Here is a 19,945-nt window from a genome sequence, read left to right as displayed (position 1 = left end):
AGGGGGGCAGGATACTTACTTCATAGGTTTGTCATGAGAATTAGCTAGGGTGACTTCTATGAAGCTCTCCACACTGGGCTTTGCACACAGCAGGCTTTGAAGAAGGGGAGCTACTTCATTACACTGGTGTAGCTACTTCCACAGATGCCCCTGCTGGGCAGTCCCTGCAGGCTCTTCTCAGAAGTTCTGAAACTCGAGGATTTTGATCAGGATTGGATAGAGTCCTGTGTGAACCTAGCTCGAAGGTGGGATTTAAAGGCAAGGACGTCCAGGTTTGGTGTTATTCAGAAGGAGAAGGAAAGGACCTGTAGGAACTCACATGGGGTGAGGAGCAGGTTGTGTGGCAGGGTGGTGAGGCTGGAGAGAGAGACATCAAGGTGCTGTTGAATGGGAGAGTACTTGTCTAGCATGGATGAGGTGGACAATGAGCACGTGAAGAAAGGAATGGCAAGGGAGGAACAGACAGCAGATACCATTACTCCATTTTCTCAACCCTGCTATCTCATACAGTATGTGGGAGAAAAGCCCTCCAAACGGCAGAGAGAATGTGCATGATGCAAAGGACCAATAAAGGATCAGAACCTTGCTTTTAGCATATGGCCTTTCCCAATTTGCAGACCTGCTTCTGTGCTCTGTGGTTGCCATCATCATTGATGCAGTACCTCTATTTCTACCACTCTCCGTGGGCTGCTCGTCCCATTCTTTATTCCGAGAAACAGAAGAAGCCTCAGCGGGCATCCTGTGGAGTCCAAGCTATGCCTACAACACCCCAGAGGAGTGGGAAAGGTTGGCATTAGTACCCAGTGACTCCAATGCTCTGAACAAGGTGGGAATAAGAAAACAGACAAGTTTGGGGTTCACTTGAAAAGCTACCTCGAAAAGCTTCCCAACTCCCTTCAAAGGATCAACAACACCCTGTCCCCTGTAGCCATTGTCAGTGCCCTCTTCAAACCTTTACAAAATTGGTGTGTGTGTGTGAGTGTGTGTGTGTGTGTGTGTGTGTGTGTGTGTGTGTGTGTGTGTGATGTGCATGTATATGGAATGTGTGTGGGGGGCACTAATAAGATCATGGAGAATTTAGCATTTTCCCAAGTCCCACTGAGAAGGCTCTCGGGTTATTTTCCTTAAACGACCATTAGATGCCTATGCAGTGTTCAGATGACATGTAAGATCTGTGATTCATAAGACTTAGGTTGAATATAAGACATGCACATCTATTATTGTCCCTCAAATTATTCTTCCCTATAAAAAGGTTGAGAAAGTTTTATGTTGCTTTTGCACATAAACCATCCAGTGTAGACCCACTAAACCCTAAAATACAGTTTTAGAGTCTTGTTCTGGTTCCCCCTTTAGGCCAGCCTATCTTCTATTTCAACCTAGATGCAACATCTTTGGGGTTCACTGACATGTTTCAACACTTGAAAGAAGCTTGGGCATTACTGGCTGAGTTGCAGCTGCCCACTGTGCCCCTCCCCTACTGTAAGATCTTTCTATTGTTTGCATGCATACATAGCACTTCCTCACCGTCCACACAGTCTAATCATCCCCTTTCCTCCCATACCTGCTGTCCTCTGCTCTCTTCCAAAAGACCTGCTCCTTCTATAAATCCCACACAGCCACAAAGCTCCAGTACAACAAAAGTGACAGGCACCTTTTGATAAAATACTAAGTGTCTTAGTTAGGGTTTTACTACTGTGAACAGACACCATGACCAAGGCAACTCTTATAAAGACAATATTTAATAGGGGCTGGCTTACAGGTTTAGAGGTTCAGTCCATTATCAACAAGGCAGGAACATGGTGGCATCCAGGCAGGCATGGTACAGGAGGAGCTGAGAGTTCTTTATCTTCATCTGAAGGTAGCTATGAACAACTGGGGACCTAAGGCCTGGAGTCTAGCCATTCAGGTGGAAGGGGACTCTAGAGGAGCCATGAATAACCTCTAAGAAGAGCTGGTCCCCTCTTCCCTTCACTGTTTATCTAGTCCTCATTGTACTGCCTATCTAGTCTCCAGATCACTAAAACAACAACAAAGAAATAATGCTTGCCCTTCCGTTTCTTTCTCACAACTAATGGAATTGTACAAAATTCAGGTCATGGACTGCAGTAAGAATAGTGCTGAAGCAGACATTTCAGATAGCAGGGCTGCTGCTGTGCTATCCTTGAAGTCACTGAAAAAAAGACAGTCCTCCTTGCAGGGTGGTGGCTAGAAAAGGGCAGCCCCCTGTAGGTTGCTTCTGAAGAGGTTTGGGGACCAGCATGAACACAAACATCAGGAACCCCAGTTCATTCCAAACAAACTCAAGACACAAAACCAGCCTACTGTTTTGGATCTGGACCTTTGACTTCTATTACCTTGGACCAGGACCAATGAGTGGCTTGATTCTTCTGTTTATGAGGGAATTCACCCGGTTCTGGTAGTAATGCCATGGGGAACAATGGGGAACCATGGGGGAATTATGGGGAACCATGGGAAACCATGAGGTACCATACCTGTTCCATGTTTAAGCCACACTTTTCGGGTGTTGTTGGCTATTTTAGCTCATTTTCTGCTGCTATAAACCAAGTCATGTATGAAGAATAATGACTTATTTTGGCTTATGGTTCTGGAGACTAGATTGTGTTGGTACTGAGTCATAACATGGATGGGAAATGGAAAGGCAAGAAGGCACACGTTGAGGAGACAGATATGACAGCTGTCAGGGTTGGAATGTAAATGTCCCCCCACTGGCTCATGAACTTGAACAGTTGGTCCCCAGTAGGTGGGGCTGCTTTGGGAGGTTTTGACCTTTGGGATATAAGGCCTAGGTAGGCTAGCAGAAGTGGTTCACTGAGGGGTAGGCCTTGAAAGTTGGGTCTGCTTCTGGTTTGGGGAGCAAACTCTTCTTTCTGGTCTGTTCATCCTATGTTGGGCACTGCCAAATGCTCCTACAGCCATGGAGCCACAGGTCCCCTCTACCATGCCTTTTCTCTTAGGGGGCATTGGAATTCCCTGAAACCAGGAGGCAAAATAAACGTCTCCTGCTTTAGGTTGCTTCTGCCAAGTGTTTTGATCACAGTGATGAGTGCAAAGCTTTCTGCGTGGCTGCTTTCAAAACTCATTTCTAAGGTAACCTACCAAGTCCCTTAGAGCAAGCAAGCACTCACTCCTGCAAGCGTTCATTCAGTTTCTGTGAGCGGCATTATTCCCTCTTAACAGCTTGATCTCCTTTTAATGCTCACCTTGCTCCCACTTCCCATCACTCGATATGAGTTTCAGAGGGCATAAACAATAGAAACTCGGCCTCCAAAACACTCCTCTTTTCCACAACACAAAATACGGCGATTCTCAGCTTGGTAGACCGGAGGCCAGCTGTGAGACTGTAAAATTAATAAAAGGAAAAAGCAATTCTCTTTTAAACTTCAGTGGCAGGGACCTGGAGAGATTGCTCAGTGGTTAAGAGAGCTTGTTATCCTCAAAGAGAACCAGAATTTGGTTGCCAGCACGAGTGTCAAACAGCTGTCTGTAAGCCTGCCTCCAGGAAATCTATAGGACACCGGATCGTGGCTTCTGTTAGCACTTGTACATGTGTGTACATGTGAACACATAGACATTTAAAAAATAAAGTTCAATGGCAAAACAGGTGTAGAGTAAGTATCCCTAATGCAAGGGAAGGACAGGCTAGAAAGAGGGAGCAGCTCCCCCAAATGAGTCCCAAACCCAAGACAGCGGATATTAAATCTTAGACCTGGAAGACAATCTTTCATTTCAAAGGCACCCGTTTTTAGATACTTAGTGGATTGGACCCCCAAATGTTAGTTAGCCGGAATCTATGGTCTGGTATTTCTGGGCTTTGTCCTCTGACGACTGTGGCTCTTCCATGCAAGGTTTACATTCTGGTGGATCTCGAATCCCAAGGTCTCAACAGTAGCCCAGCCTCTGCAGCTCTGCCACAGACTAGCCTGGGGACCCTACAGCAGCTCAAATGCCACATTTCTCCTCAGTGTGGCCCTCCTAGGGGTTCACCTCTGTAGCGTTGTGTCTATGCATGTATCTTTTGAGATCTAGGTGGACAAAAGCCATGCCTCCATGAATGTTGTATTACTGCGTACAGAACCATATATACATTCCATTTAAGCATACAGATTGCACCTCAATATCTGAGTCACATGACACACCTGGGGCTGGAACTGCTCAAGCCATGTTTGAATTAACCAAGGGATGTTATGCTAGGTTTAAGGAGTGGGGACCTGAGGTGGTCAATGGTTTCATCCTGCACTTAGGGTGCTAGAGACAACCTCAGGGTTCTCTGAAATGACCTCAGAACTGCCCCCACATATTCCCATTTTTAGGCCCCCACTCATGCCCCCCCACCCACACACACCATGTTTCTGGTGAACCACACCGGGCTCCCTTCCTTCTGCACCAAATTCACAGTTAGAAAGGAATCTCTTGGCTTCACACTTGCACACCTTTTCTCTTTGTGTGGCAGGGTTGAGTTTTCCAGGTTTCTGTACTCTGCTTTTCTTTTCATTATGTCTCTGCCTCTGGCTTTGTGCTGGGTTCATCCAAACACGGCGGCTTAAGTAGCCCCTTTGTGCTCACAGATCACTGCATGTGACCAGCAGCAGCTTGGAGCAGCATGAATGTTTGCTGCTTAGACAGTTTTTCTGCCAGATTTCCTAGTTCATTGTTCCTACTTTGGATCTTGCGTGCGCTCCTCGGACCCAGAGAGAATCCAAGTAAATTCTTTGCCAGTTTATAACAAGATGAGCTTTGTTCTAAGTGTTCCTCCGTCTCTATTTGAGATCTCATCCCTGTGGTTTTACTAGACACATTTCTACCAGCATATGTATTAGGTGCCTTGAGTGCTGTAACAAGCCACCTGGCAAAAGTATTTATTTGGATTCTAGACTTAAGGGTAGATCTAGCTCATTATGACAAGGAGGCCCTAACAGCAGGAGTGTTAGGCAGCTGTCCACGTTGTATACCAGGGAGGAAGCAGAGAGAAATGAATGCTAAGGCTTAGCTTGTTTTCTTTCCTTCATTTATTTATTCTAGGACTCCAGCCCATGAGGATTGTACCACTCACATTCAGGTCGGTTTGGTATCTTTGAAAATGAGACATATTTTATTGCTTGTGGACAGAGCCACCACCGACGTGGTCAAGACAGGGAACCGTTTCCTCGGAGAGATTTTGCAGCTGCATCCACATTTCTCTATGCTCCACTTTTGGCATCTGTCACCCTGTTTCCCATCCCTGTAATTGTGTCATTTCAAGACTGTGAATGGAGACATACAATATATACACCTTTTAAATTCTGGTTTTGAAAAACCGTTATAATTCTCCAGTTGAGCCTGGCAACAGTCTCTGAGAATCATTCCATAGTGTATGTCTGCCTCAATGTGTTCAACCTTTCACCTGCTCGGCTGTTCCAGGCATTTTTGATATTCCATAGGAATCTACAACTCACAGTCATGTGCAGGTTTTTGTGTGAACATGGTTTCCATTTCTCTGGGGTTTGTTTTCTCAAAGGACAATTGCTAGGTCATTTAGCATATATATGTTATATATTCTCAGAGACTGACTCACTGTCTTGCAGAGTAACAATGTTTATATAGTCCACTTTCTCATGGGTATTTGTCCTTGATATATGTTAACATTCTGTTATGTGTACATTAACATCTCATTGTAGCTTCACTTAGCATTTGTGTATTGCCTAATGACAATGAGCATATTCTCAGGTCCTTATTTGCCATCTGTGTAGCTTCCCCAGTAAAATGAGCTTGAGTCTTTTCTCCGTTTTCTAACTCGATAAATATTTCACTTGTTAGCCATTAACTTTGAAGGTATCCTTTTATCTCCTAGGAACCAGCAAGACATGATTATCCAGGAGTCAGCTCACAAATATTCTCTCCCTGTGTGTCGTTCATCTTCTCATCATCTTCCTGTGGCCCTCCCCAGAGCAGGTGTTTTTCATAACGTTCAGTTTATTCATCTTCAATTTATGAGTCATGCTTATGGTATTTAAGTCTGTCCTCACGGGTTTTTGTTTTCTTGTTTCTACCTTACCCTAGGCCATAAACATTTCCTTATAGGGTCAGGTGCAATGATGCTACAATTCAATGCTTGGGAGACAGAGGCAAGAGGGCCTTGTTTCCATATGAGCTCAAGATCAGTAGAACACATAGTAAAACCCTGTCTCAAAGGTGTAAAGGGGAAAAGAATATTTTTCAAAAGATTTTATGTTTGTTTCATATTTAAGTCCATGATCCGTTAGATTTTTATATTTGTATAAGGTGAGAATGAATGGATATTCCTATTACCAAATCATTTTATAAAGGTGGAAAAACCCAGGGAGATCCGATAAAAATAAAAATAAGGCCCAATAACGGTTAAGGAGAAACTAGGCAGACATTAGTGCCATGTGTGATCTCCTTTCCTCCCCATCTCCTCCCCTCCCTTTCCCTCCTCCCTCCTACTCCTCCCCTCCCCTCCCACTCCTTTCCTGCTCCTCCCCTCTCTTCTTCTCCTTGCTATGGAGCATCCGCCCTAGCTTCCTGAATTCATTCATTCCTTTACAGTGACCAGTCCTCCCCTCAGCATCCAAGCTGACGTTGGAGCCTGTCGGAACACGCCCAGCACGTCTTCTGAAACACTTTTGCAGAGTGGAAAATGGAGACAGACGGGGGGAACTTCCCCGTATGCAACTTGTCCTGGTTTGGAGAAAGTCTCCATTGGCTTTCAGCTATGACAGAACTGCTGGGTCACTGCACTGACTCTAGGGGGCGCATGGGTGCTCAACCTTTGTGACCAGAGTCAGGAAGGCTGACGTTTTCTAGAGTTCACCCAAAGACATTGTCCTGGCGTGACTAAAGGAGGAACACATGCACTGTAGTTGCTATAGGCAAATGCTGTCATTTGCCCCCATGCTCAAGTTCTCTGTGGAGGGGTAGCAGGAAGATGCAAAGCAGCCTGCTCCCACTTAACATTGGACCACAATGCCAGGCCAGCCTCTCCTGCTGCGATCTGACTTCCAGCTGCAAACACAGCTCTGGCCCTCCCTAACTCTGCTAGGCTGAGCTAGCTGGGACTGAGGAAGAAAAAGCTGCCTGAGAGGAGCATCCCCTCTTCCAGGACCAGATCTTTTCCGCTCTTCTGCAGTCTCAGGCTCTGGGCTGGCGGATTTCCTCACCTTGGAAGATAAAGAAGGAGGGAGGACAGGCTCACCTCATCACTCCCACCCTACCAGACCTGAAGAGCAGGAAGCAGAAGCTCCTGGAGCTGCCCAGCTAGCAAGAGTGAGGTGTGGTGCGGTGCAGAGGCACAGGGGAGTGTATGGTGCCCGCACAGAGCCAGGAGGCTTCCGAACCCCATGGCAGTCAGCCCCCTGGAGCAGCCAGCTGGGCAGACTCACCGTTTTCACCCAGGATGATTTTGAGGAAGAATGGCACCTAGTAGCCAGTGGCGGCTTCAGCAAGGTGTTCCAGGCGAGGCACAAGCACTGGAGGACCCAGTATGCCATCAAGTGCTCCCAGTGCCTCCAGAAGGAAACCACCAGGTAGCTGATGGCCCGCTTCCACAGAGCAGAGAGTGAGGTAGAACAAGTTTTTGGTCTAGGGAGCTCAGAGGAAAGGCATAAGCTAGGGTTGGGGTTGACTGTCCAGGTGTTTTTAAATGAGCCCTGTGATCTGAATTTCCTCAGACTAGGCTCTTTCTCTGAACATGAAATAAATAGACAAACAATGCCTGCTTGTTGGCATCCCAAGAAGTCAACAGTAAGTAGGAACTGCCTTGCAAAAATTCCTTTGTTGGCCTGGCCTCCTTCTGGTTATATGATAAAGCTTGGGCACCGCTCTTTACTCCATTTTTTCAGGGTAGCAATGAGCTTTCCAAGAAATGTGACGCTTTGCTCAATGACCTGTAATGTGTCACCTTCTCTTTTTCCATGCCAGCCACTGTAGGCTAAAGGGGCTGCAAGGCTAGACGTTGCCCCAGTAGGAAGCAACAGGAAGCTGATGCCACACTGCTGGCCTTCCACAGGGGATTAACTGAGGCAGGGCCCAGGTCACTTGCCAGCTAACGTAAGTCCTGCCGGGAAGTCAAGTCCAACATCCCATGCTATCTGTCTGCTTTGGATCCTGGCTGTCAGAGTTTGTGCTGCAGCCTCTTCTTTGTTAGTGCCTCTGGCCTTACTGTGTTGTGTGTTCCTGCTATGTGCTTCCTCTTACAGCCAGGAAGGAGACATTCTGGGATGTTAGGCCCCAGTATTGACACATGTCCACCCCAGCACCTCTTGGGACATCAACTAGACACACAGTGGTTCTTACTTAGATGTTATTTATTGTGATTTCTGTGACTTGATGAAAACCCCCAACAGAAGCTTTTGCATTAGTTCCTTGCTCTGCCTAGAGTACTCTTAGCTCTGGAATAGGGCTAGGTATTAGGTTTATCCAAACCATGTATAGTCTTTGAAATAAAGAACACGAGGAAAGCTGGTGAGTTGGCTTGGCATATAAAGGCATTGACTGCCAAGCTTGATGACCTGAGTTTGACCCCCCTACATGGTAGGAGGAGAGAACAGGCTCCTGCAAGTTATCCTGTGACATACACACATACACACACATGCACATACACACACACACACACACACACGTCTATGTATATGTATATATATATATATATATATATGTATATACATACATATGTATATACATTCATATATATATATATATACATGAATGGTGACACATGTGCATTTATATACACATGTGCATTCACACACACATGCACACAAAGAAATATGTTTTTAACAAATAGCATGAGAAAATGGATGGTGTTGACCTGCCTGTCCGTGACTGTGATAAAAACCTGCAGCCAGTTTTCCTTCCCAAGTTCTTACGACTCATTGAGTGTTAAGGAATTCATTGAGTGTAGCTAGTGGATGTTATTGTGGATGACTATCTTTGGAGATTTATGATTATTGCTTTATTAGCTCCCCCATCCATTCATCCATCCATCCATCCACTTGATAAAGGCTAATTGCTCTTTACTATGTGCCAAACACAATAATGGCCCCTGGGAGGAAATAATGAGTGAAGTAGACATGTCACCACTCTGTGGATCTTGCAGCTCAGAGGAAAGATGTTAAGCACTCCGGCAACACAGGCAGGAAACAAATCATGTGTAGTCCTTTGAGCTCTTCCTGACAAAGTTTGCCTGAGATCAGAAAACCTCCCCCTGAGAAAGTTACCCTGGAGCTAAAATGTGAAGAGAGTGTGATTTAAGTAGGTGAGGAGAAAGTTTGCATGCAATGGGACATGTAAAGGACCTGTGAAGGAGGGGCATGATGTGTGCAGGGGTAAGAAAAAGGCCTTGCAGCTGGAACTGGCAATGTGAAGGAGCAGTGGAAAGCCACTGAAGGGTTTGCATCCAGGCTGCCGAACAAGTGTGGACAGGAATCAACCAGATGTGCAGCTTACAGAATGGACTGGATGGGGGAGAATGGATGCTGCTCTTGTTAAGAGACTGACATCTTCAGGCCATGGATGATGGAGACCCAGAATGTAGTGCTGGTAGTAGAGATAGAGGGAGGAGAAGGGTGTTGAGGAGTGACATGGTCTTATGTTAGTTCACTGTGGGAGGCAAACCAAAGAAGGCTGCTGAGTGAAGGCTACACACTGCCTGGTATGCCAGAGGAAGACAGGACCCACCAGGATGTCACTCTATGACAACAGGACCTTCTGTCTTATTAGTGTCTGGCACATAGTTATCAAATAGATATTTGTTGAATGATGGCCTTGGCAGAAAAAAAAAAAAAGACCAGGTTTGTGGAAGTTCACATATGCTAAGCATAAGATAGCCTTCAATCAAAAAGAGTTTACAGGGGTAAGCATATGCTACAATTAACATTCGCATGCTGTGTGTTTTAGGTAGTATTTGAAGCCAGGGCAGAGATAATATTATCTGCTTTAAACCCAAAGTGAACACTTAAGGTCCTGCCCTCATGGGGCTTAGATTCTAATGAAGGAAGCAATGCGCAAGTGAACAAGTACAGTTTCTGTGTATAGCAGTAAGGGCTACTAGACGTTTTCTCAGCTGGTGAAGAATAAGGAGAATTGAGTAGTGGGATCTCCCAAGAACAGATTTGATCTAGGAATATTAATCTGGGGGCCGTCTGCACGTGCAGGAGTTGGAAGGAGTAGAGCTGAGGCCGTGTTGCCGATTATGCAGGCTTGTCTCTGAGGTACTCACGAATTAAGATGACCCAAGTTGTCTTTGGAGCAGATGAATGAGCAGGCCGTGTGGTTTTGTGAGAGGAGGTGTCTTGGCAGAGGAGACAGTGCATGCAGAGTTTCTGGAGTGGCAACACACTCAGCGCATGGGCAGAGAGAAGGGGGGAATGGGTTAGGAAGGGATGAGGTCAGAGAATGTTGACAGGGGTGAGGGTGAGGAGATTTTCAAGGACCTTTGTCAGGGTTTGAGAGACCTTTACCTTCAATGCTGAGGGAGGAGAAGGTCACCAGATGCACGGACAGGGCAGGCACCAGACCCACCTGGATCTAGAGTTTCACGTGATTGTGAGCCACTTCACGTGGGTGCTAGAATCAGACCTTGGATCCTCTGCAAGAAAGTATGCATGCTTAACCGACGAACCATCTCTCTATTCCCTACAATGTACATTTAACATTTAGAAGTATTTGGAGCAACAGCAGAAAGGCCATTTAGGAGGCTTGGGTTCAGAGGTAAAGGGTAAATGGCAGAGGTGGTAAGAAGGAGCCAGATCCTTACTGAATTTCGGTGATGGAGTTGGTGGTGAGAATGAGATAAAGATGAATCCAGGACCTGTATGGGCCCTGGAGAACGGGAAGCATACTGGCCGAGATGCATAAGGCTAAAGGAGGAGACTGCCTGAGAGACAAGCTTCTGACACGTGCAGTATCAAAGCACCATATGCCTGATTGGAGATGCTGATGGTGAGCAGAAGAAAGTAGGATACAAGGTGGGATGAGCAGAGCATCTGAGATGAGCACAAGGGCCGAGCCTTCTAAGTTAGGCAAGGAGACAGAGAAGGAGAACACAAAGACTGCAGGGAAGATGCAGGAGAACGTGGACATGGCCGGGATAAGAGAAAAGTCGTTGGAACTGTCTGCTGGGGCAATGGGAGCTGAGGCCAGAGAGACAGAAAGCCACTGAAGAAGTCGATGTGTCTGGGAGCTGTGCGGGGCAGTTACTATTATTCCCATTCTGCAGGTTCAAACTGAGGCCCAGAGAATCCTCTGTCCAAAGTCATGCACATCTCAAGTGGAAGAACTAAGCCATGAGGGCAGCACAGTGCTACCTAAAGTCCCAGTAATTTGTCTGCCTTGGGGCCGACATTATTCTGTTTTCTACACACCCAAGAAAGAGTGGACAGTAAAGCACTCCAGAGCTGTCTGGCACAGCAGAGAAGGGCTAGAGGAGGCTAGCCCTGTAGTTACCAGCTTCTCAGATGTCTGGAGAGTGGTAGCTATTCCTGGAGGCCAGACCAACCCCCTGACTGGTTTCCCAGGGTGACCCTAAGAACACATTTCAGGAGCATCCCACTGCAGCATTAACACGGCTCTGCAGACACTTCGCTTTTTTAAAATGTCATTCCTCCTTAATCCCCATCCCCTCAATCCCCAAACACTCTTACACTTTGCATATTTACAGTTCTGTGGGCATACACAGTGCAATGAGAGAGAGGACCTGCTTCCCCTTCAGTTCAGTTCATTCTCACAAAGATGTATTGTGCAGTTTGTGGCAATGTGTGTGTGTGGGGGGGGAGGCAAAGAGTACTAATTATAGTTCATCCATAACACAGACTATTCTGCATCCATTAAAGACTTTCATTAAAGATCTTCAGGAGAATACCAGTGCAGGCAAGTGTTAGAACGTAGAAAAAGAGAGACTTCTGGGAAAACATCATAAAAGAACACACTAAAATGTTAGCCAAGGCCAGCTCTGCAAGGTTTCTCTCTCTTTTTTTTATAGCTCTCTGCATCTCCTAGGTTTTCTACAAGGTGCATGTATTATTTTCATAATCAAAATGGAAACAGATGCTATTTTAAAACAGAATCAGGAAGCGTAATTCTGGTCTTCCAAGGGCTCGAAAGCAGCTGCTAGGGAAGACGAACATGTAAGCAAGTGGGCAGGATAAATGGTAGGTTGTGTTCCCGGCGTTTTGTGAATGGCTCTGCAGAATGGATAGACTCCCAAGCCTGCAAGTATCTCACCCTTTCATTGATAACAGCTTGAGCCCCAGGCCTGGCTGCCTGCTGACACTCCTACAGACCTCTCCTTTTCTTCCACTGTCTTGGAAGCTCCTGAGGCTTCTCTGGGTCTAGTTAGCTTGTAGCATGCTGCATTCGTGTGTTTTGCCACTTGCCCTGGTAATAATTCCTGTTCCCTCTTCTTCCACCCCATTCCTGGCTCTCCACAGCTCTGAGGTAAGTTGCCTCTTTGAAGAAGCAGTCAAAATGGAGAAGATTAAGTTTCAACACATCGTTTCTATCTATGGGGTCTGTAAGCAGCCCCTGGGCATTGTGATGGAGTTCATGGCCAGTGGTTCCCTGGAGAAGACACTACCTACCCACAGCCTCTGCTGGCCACTCAAGCTCTGCATCATCCACGAGACCAGCTTGGCCATGAACTTCCTCCACAGTATTAAGCCACCCCTGCTCCATCTGGACCTTAAGCCAGGCAACATCTTGCTGGACAACAACATGCATGTCAAGGTGAGGGCCCTGACGGTATACACCAGGCCTCTTCCATATTGCAGGATTGTCTACATTCCAATCATTGAACCAGCCAAGAACTTGAGCCATTTTTCTTTCTTTGAATAAATTGTGAGCACAGAGGTTAAGTCTGAAACAGAGATGGATGGATAGACAACTTTGGGACATGAGACAGGAGCTGTGATGCCCACAGTGTTCTCTGGACCACACTTCTAAAACTGATAGAGTAATCTCTTCCCCTCAGGTCCTTTGTCTGAGGAAGGAATGTGTGTGTATAAAGGAGATTTTTAGTAAGTTGTGATGGCCTTTTGCTTCAGTGCTCAAATCTTCAATATTTTTTTATGCCATCGAGATCTTTGTACATTCTCTTCCCCCACCCTCTCTTCATCTAGCAAATTCCTAATCATGTCTCAGCTCATGATCAGTCGTCACCTCCTTGGGGAGATCGTTCTTGATCTCCCCATCAGGGCCTCTTATATCCTCTAGTTACACCTTTGGTTCTTCATTTTCTGACCCTAGTTGCAATATATAGGCATTCTACAAAACTTTTTTTTAAGTTTAGGCAAAGTTGAAGAGACAGCAGGTAAGGGGCCTCAATCATGAGTGAGATGTGTTCATAATGCACATATATGCTATGTGACTACCCAGCCATCATGAGGGTAAGGGGTTTAAAGAGTCATCTCAGTACCCAATCTCATTGTCTCCTAATGGATGACAGTCTGACAGGCTAGAAGCAGAGGATAAACAGATGGTGTGAGTGTTTCAGGATTCATGGGGATGGGAAGAACAAGGATTGGAGATGTACAGATTCCCAGCCTACAGATGGGAAAACCGAGGCTCTGTGAACATGAATGACTGGTTCAAGGTCATCTAGGTAGTGATCAGTAGAGTTGAGAGTCAGTGAAGTTGAGAACCACATGACCTATATTAAAACAGGATATACTGACAATGGCAGTGAGTGGGAAGGGGGCCACAGGTGGCTTCTAGAAGGTGTCTATCGCTGTCCTGTCCTTGACGTCTATCCTGCTTTCTCCCAGATTTCAGATTTTGGCCTGTCCAAGTGGATGGAGCAGTCAACCCAGAAGCAGTACATTGAGAGATCAGCTCTGAGGGGGACACTCAGCTACATCCCTCCTGAAATGTTCCTGGAGAATAACAAGGCTCCGGGGCCTGAATATGATGTGTACAGGCGAGTGGGCAGCTGGGCTCTGTGTCATGTGGCAGGTTGCTACCCTGGCTGGGTCCCTACTGCTGACAGGCAGGGTAGGATGAGAATTGAGACTGGTTCCTCCATGTGTTGATGAAAAGGGAAAGATGAGGGGGACCTGGAGACACTTTACCTGGAATTGTAGAGACTGTGGGGCCCCCTGGCTAAAGATTATAGATCAAGTAGACTATTGGGTTCCTCTGACTACATAGATCATGGATACTAGACCAAGTAGATGGTGGGGTGCCCCTGGCTAGGGACCATGGCTACTAGACTACTACTATATTCCCTACTGCAGCTTTGGGATTGTCATCTGGGAGATTCTCACTCAGAAGAAACCCTATGCAGGTAACATGATCATGGTCTATGCCTATGGGACGTTGAGGTTGGAGAACACAGGACAATGTGTGAACCATAGTATGAGCTCTTATGGATTTCTACCTTACCCTGCTCCCTCTGTGCCCAAGTGCTAAAACTTGTGAAATAGTGAGCAAGTCTCAGCCTTGACCTTGCTTCATCACTCTAACACTCAAGCCCCTACACTTTACAGTGTGGAAGGCCAAGGCCTTTCTCTGGGCCTGTTCGTCTATTCTTCTGCCTTTGCACAGAGAAAGGATGCAGGAATCATGTTGAGTCTTTGCTAGAGCTGGACTGGTGACTAAGCTGCTCAGTTGGAGCCTCAGCTAGGTCCCAGACTAAACTGTCTACTCACTGAGCATGTCTAGGACACCCACTGCATTCCTATCCGGTTAGGATCCTCCCAGCTTCCACCCACTTGCCAGTCATCTGACCACACTACCTGACTCCTCTCTTACAGGGCTCAATATGATGACCATTATCATCTGGGTAGCTGCAGGCACAAGGCCCTCCTTGCAGGATGTCTCTGCTGAGTGGCCAGAGGCGGTCCATCAAATAGTGAACCTGATGAAGCGCTGTTGGGACCAAGACCCCAAGAAGAGGCCTTGCTTCCGAAGTATCTGCCCATTTTTCCCTACCCAGGAACTAGAAGGGGAGAGACAGAAGACAGCCTTCTCCTGAGATACATGCAGAGACGCTCTTGGCACTAGAGCTCAAAATGATATATAAGACATATTCAGGGTGGGGCTGGGAGACAGGTTCTCTGAGCTACACAGCTGAGGATGGATTGTGTTAGACAGTGCTCTCTGTGTGCCTAAGGGAGGTAGAGTCAGCCAGTAGAAACCATAGCATCTAACCCAGTCCTGACACTGAGCTCTATAGCTGTCTCTGGGGACTTTCAATACTGTGGAATCTATAAAGTCATAGGTTGAATGGAATGAGGCCATGTGATCCTCTAGGGGTAACACATAGAGTGGTGGGCACCTTAGAGACCATTGGATCCTTGCCTTCACTTTCTGTGACAAAAGGCTTACCTTCAGAGGGTCACCGAGTTGTCAAGTGTACCCCAGCCATGTCAAGAGTGGGGCTCAGTTTCCAATGTCATTGTGGGCAAATGGAAACATACGTAAACCTAGGAATGTGTTTAAGGGAATATGGGAAACATCAGAATATCTGAAATGTAGTAAGTACCGTTGAGCTTGTCTGTTTCCTTTTTCCCCTACCCCTACTCCTTGGGGAGCAGATGTGACCATCGAGACAGACATGCTGCTGTCCCTGTTCCAGAGCCCCATGGCAGACCCTGAGTGTGAAGCCCTGACCCAGAAGGTGTCTTGCAAGCCATCGCTGAGCCAGCCCCACAAGGTGGATATGACAAGCTAGGCAGGTCACTGTGGGGATACTGGAAGCCACTGTGTGACATCCATGGTCTCTCGATAGCCTGAGAGTGAATATACAACAGCTGTCATTTAAAAGGCCACTTGACTGCTCAGGGTGGTGTGGGAACTATAAGCCAAGCTAGCCCATACTTTCTAATCCAGGGAGACTAGCTGGAGGCTTCCAGCATATATAGGGGAAGACACCTTCCCTTATTTACCCAACTGGTCTCTAAAGATCATGGGTGCTATGGCTCAAAGTCCCTGGGAAGGACCTCATCCTAAGTTGTCACGGTGTGGATGTCAACATCATCCTTCAAGTCTCCTGTTTCTACTCTGGTATGGGAACTGACAGGGACTATCAGGGGTTCCAGAGATCTACCTTTAAGTCTCTGAATGAAGGCCAGGCCTCAGAGCTCCGTTTCTTCTGTACATGTACTGGGGGGGGGGGGGGGCAGTGGTATAGGAAGATCTCCCAGGAAGGGCAGGATGTGAATCTGGAAGGAGGAATAGCGGGGGGGGGGGTGGTCAGAGCTGATCCCTGATGACCCACCCTGCTCATTACTTTGCAGGTCAGCGAGGAGGTCAACCAGGAGACTGCAGACAGTGGTGAGTCTGTAGTACTGAGATGGGACCGAAGACTCCACATGGATGAAAGAACGGAGTCCATTCTCCTCACTCATCGTCCTTGTCCCCTCTCTCTCTCAGGCCTGCTACACATAAGGGGTGGCTCAGAAAAACCCAGACTCTTGGAGTTCTGGTTCGGTTTCCCCGTCATGGTTGTTCTCTTAAAAGAGTAGATTCCCTGTTTCTTCCCTGAGAGATAGAACACTGGCTCTGAGTACTGTCTTTGCGTTACACTTATTTGAGGAAAAGAAAAAAGAAAAATGAGGAAAAGAAGTGTCCAATGCCTACCCTATAAAAACCAGAATCAGTAGGGATTGGGTCTTAGCAGTGGACGCTACTCAGTTCTGAGGCACCTGTAGATGGATCAAGAGGGACTGGGTCTTAGCAGTGGACGCTACTCAGTTCTGAGGCACCTGTAGATGGATCAGGAGGTGGTAAGGTCTGAAGATCGTATAGCATACAAACCCAAGTTCTAGAGCAGCTCTGACTTCTACAGCCTGCCTTCCTCCCGGGTTCTTCTCTGAACATTCTTACCCGCCTAATCTGTCTTCCCACTGGTAGAGTGAGCCAGCACTATTTACCTCCCTTTTAAAGAGCCTCACCTGAAGGCTCAGAGAGGCAGAGGCCAGGGGATGCTTATGAGTGGAGTAATGACTTTCAACCAGGCCTCCCAGCCTCAGCTCATCCTGCTTCTTCTGCAAACAAAACAATACAAAACACAGATTCAAAGCCCTAACAGAATCAGTGATCCTGGATACCGTGGAAGCCATTGCCCTCAAGCCTTAGCTGTTTCTAGAAAGTGTCTCCGAAAGGCAGGGGAATGCATAAGGTGACCTCTGAACAGGTAAGGATATAATAATTTTTTTCAATCTATCTCTTTCTCTTAGCAGTCTCAGGTGACTCCTTGAAATGGATCCTACAGCTCCCTGACAGCAAGAGCTTGGTCGAAAGTGATGTCTATGAGAACAGGGTGACTCCCCTACACTTTCTAGTGGCCCGGGACAGCTTGGAACAGGTGAGGTTGCTGCTGTCCCACGAGGTTGATGTAGACTGTCAGACAGCCTCTGGCTATACGCCACTCCTCATTGCCACCCAGGACCAGCAGCCTGACCTCTGTGCCCTGCTCCTGGCACATGGTGCTGATACCAACCTGGCAGATGAAGACGGCTGGGTCCCACTGCATTTTGCAGCCCAGAATGGGGATGACCACATTGCCCATCTGCTCCTGGACCACGGGGCCCTGGTGAATGCACGGGAGCATGAGGGCTGGACCCCACTCCACCTGGCTGCACAAAACAACTCTGAGAATGTGGCACGACTTCTGGTCTCCCGTCAGGCTGACCTCAGCCCACGTGAGGCTGAGGGCAAGACTCCCCTCCATGTTGCAGCCTAGTTTGGCCACATTGGCTTGGTCAAGCTTCTGTCAGGACAAGGAGCAGAGCTGGATGCTCGGCAGAGAAACCTGAGGACACCCATGTACCTGGTGTGGAGAGGGGGAAGGTCAGAGCCATTCAGCACCTGCTAAAACGTGGGGCACTCCCTGATGCCCTTGATCACAGCGGCTATAGCCCTTTGCACATTGCCAAGGCCAGGGGCAAGGACCTTATCTTTAAGATGCTTCTCAGATATGGATCCAACCTTGAGCTACGCACACAACAAGGATGGACACCCCTGCACCTAGCAACTTACAAGGGCCACCTGGAGATCATCCATCTGTTGGCCAAGAGCCATGTAGACCTAGATGCTCTTGGAAGTATGCAATGGACTCCCCTGCACCTGGCTGCCTTCTGTGGGGAGGAGGGGGTGATGCTGGCACTGCTACAGTGTGGGGCCAACCCCAGTGCTGTTGAGCAGTCAGGTTGGACTCCCCTCCACCTGGCAGTGCACCAGGGGACCTTCCTGGTCATTACCCACCTTCTGGAGTATGGTGCTTACATCCATGCTTGCAACAAGGTGGGCTGGACACTTGCCTACCTGGCTGCTCTCAAGGGCAACACAGCCATCCTCAAAGTTCTAGTCAAAGCTGGTGTGCGGCTGGATGAAGTCAAAGATGGAGTTGGCTGCACAGCCCTGCAGCTGGCCCTCCACAACCCAAACCAGAGCATAGTGACCTTCTTGTAGGACAGGAGCCTTCACTAGCCATTCTGGAAGTTTCTGAGCCTGAACCCCAGACAGAAGATTAGGTGGACCTTTGCTTGGAAGAGGAGAGGCTTATGAAAGTGAAACTTGTCATCTTAGAGGTCACTTCCCAGCTGCCTCTTTGACCTTGAGAGAAACCAGTGTCTTGAGTGACAGAAGGAAGCCTTGAGGTTCCAGTGAGCTGGGCAAGCTACTGACTGCCTGGGAAACTGATCCTGGCTCCTGTCCAGTCATCTCCAGACAAGCCGTGCTCTCCCTTTTCTTTAGATGAGTTTGTGTGTCCAAGATAAGCTTCATCTCTAACCTCAAGACTTCTGCCGCCATTTGCTGCTTTTCTCTGAATAATGGAGACCTGTTTTCCCAAGAAACTCCTAAAATAAAGAAAAAGCCTCAAAATGAGGAGAAATGGCTCCACTCATCCCCAAATTGTATTCCAGGTGCTTTCCCTCATGCTGAGGGAGGAGAGTCAAGTATGTGCTTTACACAGGGAATGTGTGCTCTTGGAGCTCAGAGGACTTATCTGTTCACTGTTAATCTCAGCCACACTCCTATCACCACAATGACCATAGCTTCTGCTGGCACTGGTCTCAGACTCTGGTATCCTATACATTCTCTTTGGAATGTGGGAAGCATGTTCTCAAACTGCAGCTATGTGGTCATCTACATGATGCCAGTTCCCTGTCTCCAACCCCACACTTCTCTGTTATAACCTGACCAGTATATGAGGTTCCCAAACCTGGAGTAAACAAAGTAGGTGATCTAATTCTTTCAGCTAGATATAGATCCGATGGGTACCCATGGGAGCTGGGGAGGTTAACGTGGTATGTGTGTGTGTAATGTAACTGATGTATCATATGTGTATATAACATGGGTCTGTGAGCTCACAGGGGCAGGGGCAGGGGCAGCAGAGGAGAGTTGGGGGACTTGTTTGCATGCATATGTGATTTGTCTGGAATGGTCCATATACCTACATGATGCTTATGTGTTAGTTTATGTGAAAGGAGGTAGGGTAGCTAAGAGAAGCTGCAGGTGTGTACATGATGCCTGCATGTATACAAAGTGCATTTGTAAATTCATGCATGGGAGAGGGCAGGGTAGCTAAGAAGAGACAGAGATATGAATATATAATGCATGTGTGTGTGTGTGTGTGTGTGTGTGTGTGTGTGTGTGTAATATGTGTGAAAACTCATGTGAGGAAGGACACAAGGCAGCTGAGAGGGAGTTGGTAGTGAGAGAGGTTTGCCTGGGCTTGGGGTGGAGCTTCAGCAGCAGGAACTTCCTTTTCTCCTTATCAGCTGCTCAGAGATGTGCTCTCTAGGAACACATATAGCCCATCCACCCCCAGGACTACACACCAGTCGTGGGCATGATGGGGAAACCCCAGGGCTTCTCGTACCCACCATGTGCATTTGGAAGCCTGGTTCAGTAGTCAGTGAGGCAGTGGCTGTTGAGGGGTATCAGAGGGGCAGGTTCTCCCTGATGCTTCATCTCCCCACCCCATCAG

The 19,945-nt window shown here is 47.4% G+C and overlaps 1 protein-coding gene across 1 annotated transcript; it reads left to right on the top strand.

Moving 5' to 3' along the window:
• The first annotated feature begins 408 nt into the window (after nucleotides 1–408).
• Ankk1 (ankyrin repeat and kinase domain containing 1) lies at nucleotides 409–18,423 on the top strand. The gene is given in 12 exon segments (XM_021207788.1): nucleotides 409–447; nucleotides 618–786; nucleotides 7,303–7,379; nucleotides 7,381–7,541; nucleotides 12,444–12,738; nucleotides 13,776–13,927; nucleotides 14,244–14,293; nucleotides 14,763–14,918; nucleotides 15,546–15,664; nucleotides 16,248–16,284; nucleotides 17,190–17,783; nucleotides 17,786–18,423. Coding segments are annotated over 12 exon segments (2,487 nt in total).
• The last annotated feature ends 1,522 nt before the right edge of the window (nucleotides 18,424–19,945 follow it).

Source organism: Mus pahari, chromosome 10 (genome assembly GCF_900095145.1).
Source record: "Mus pahari chromosome 10, PAHARI_EIJ_v1.1, whole genome shotgun sequence".
Classification (NCBI taxonomy): Eukaryota; Metazoa; Chordata; class Mammalia; order Rodentia; family Muridae; genus Mus; species Mus pahari.
This window is presented reverse-complemented; position numbering and strand designations above follow the sequence as displayed.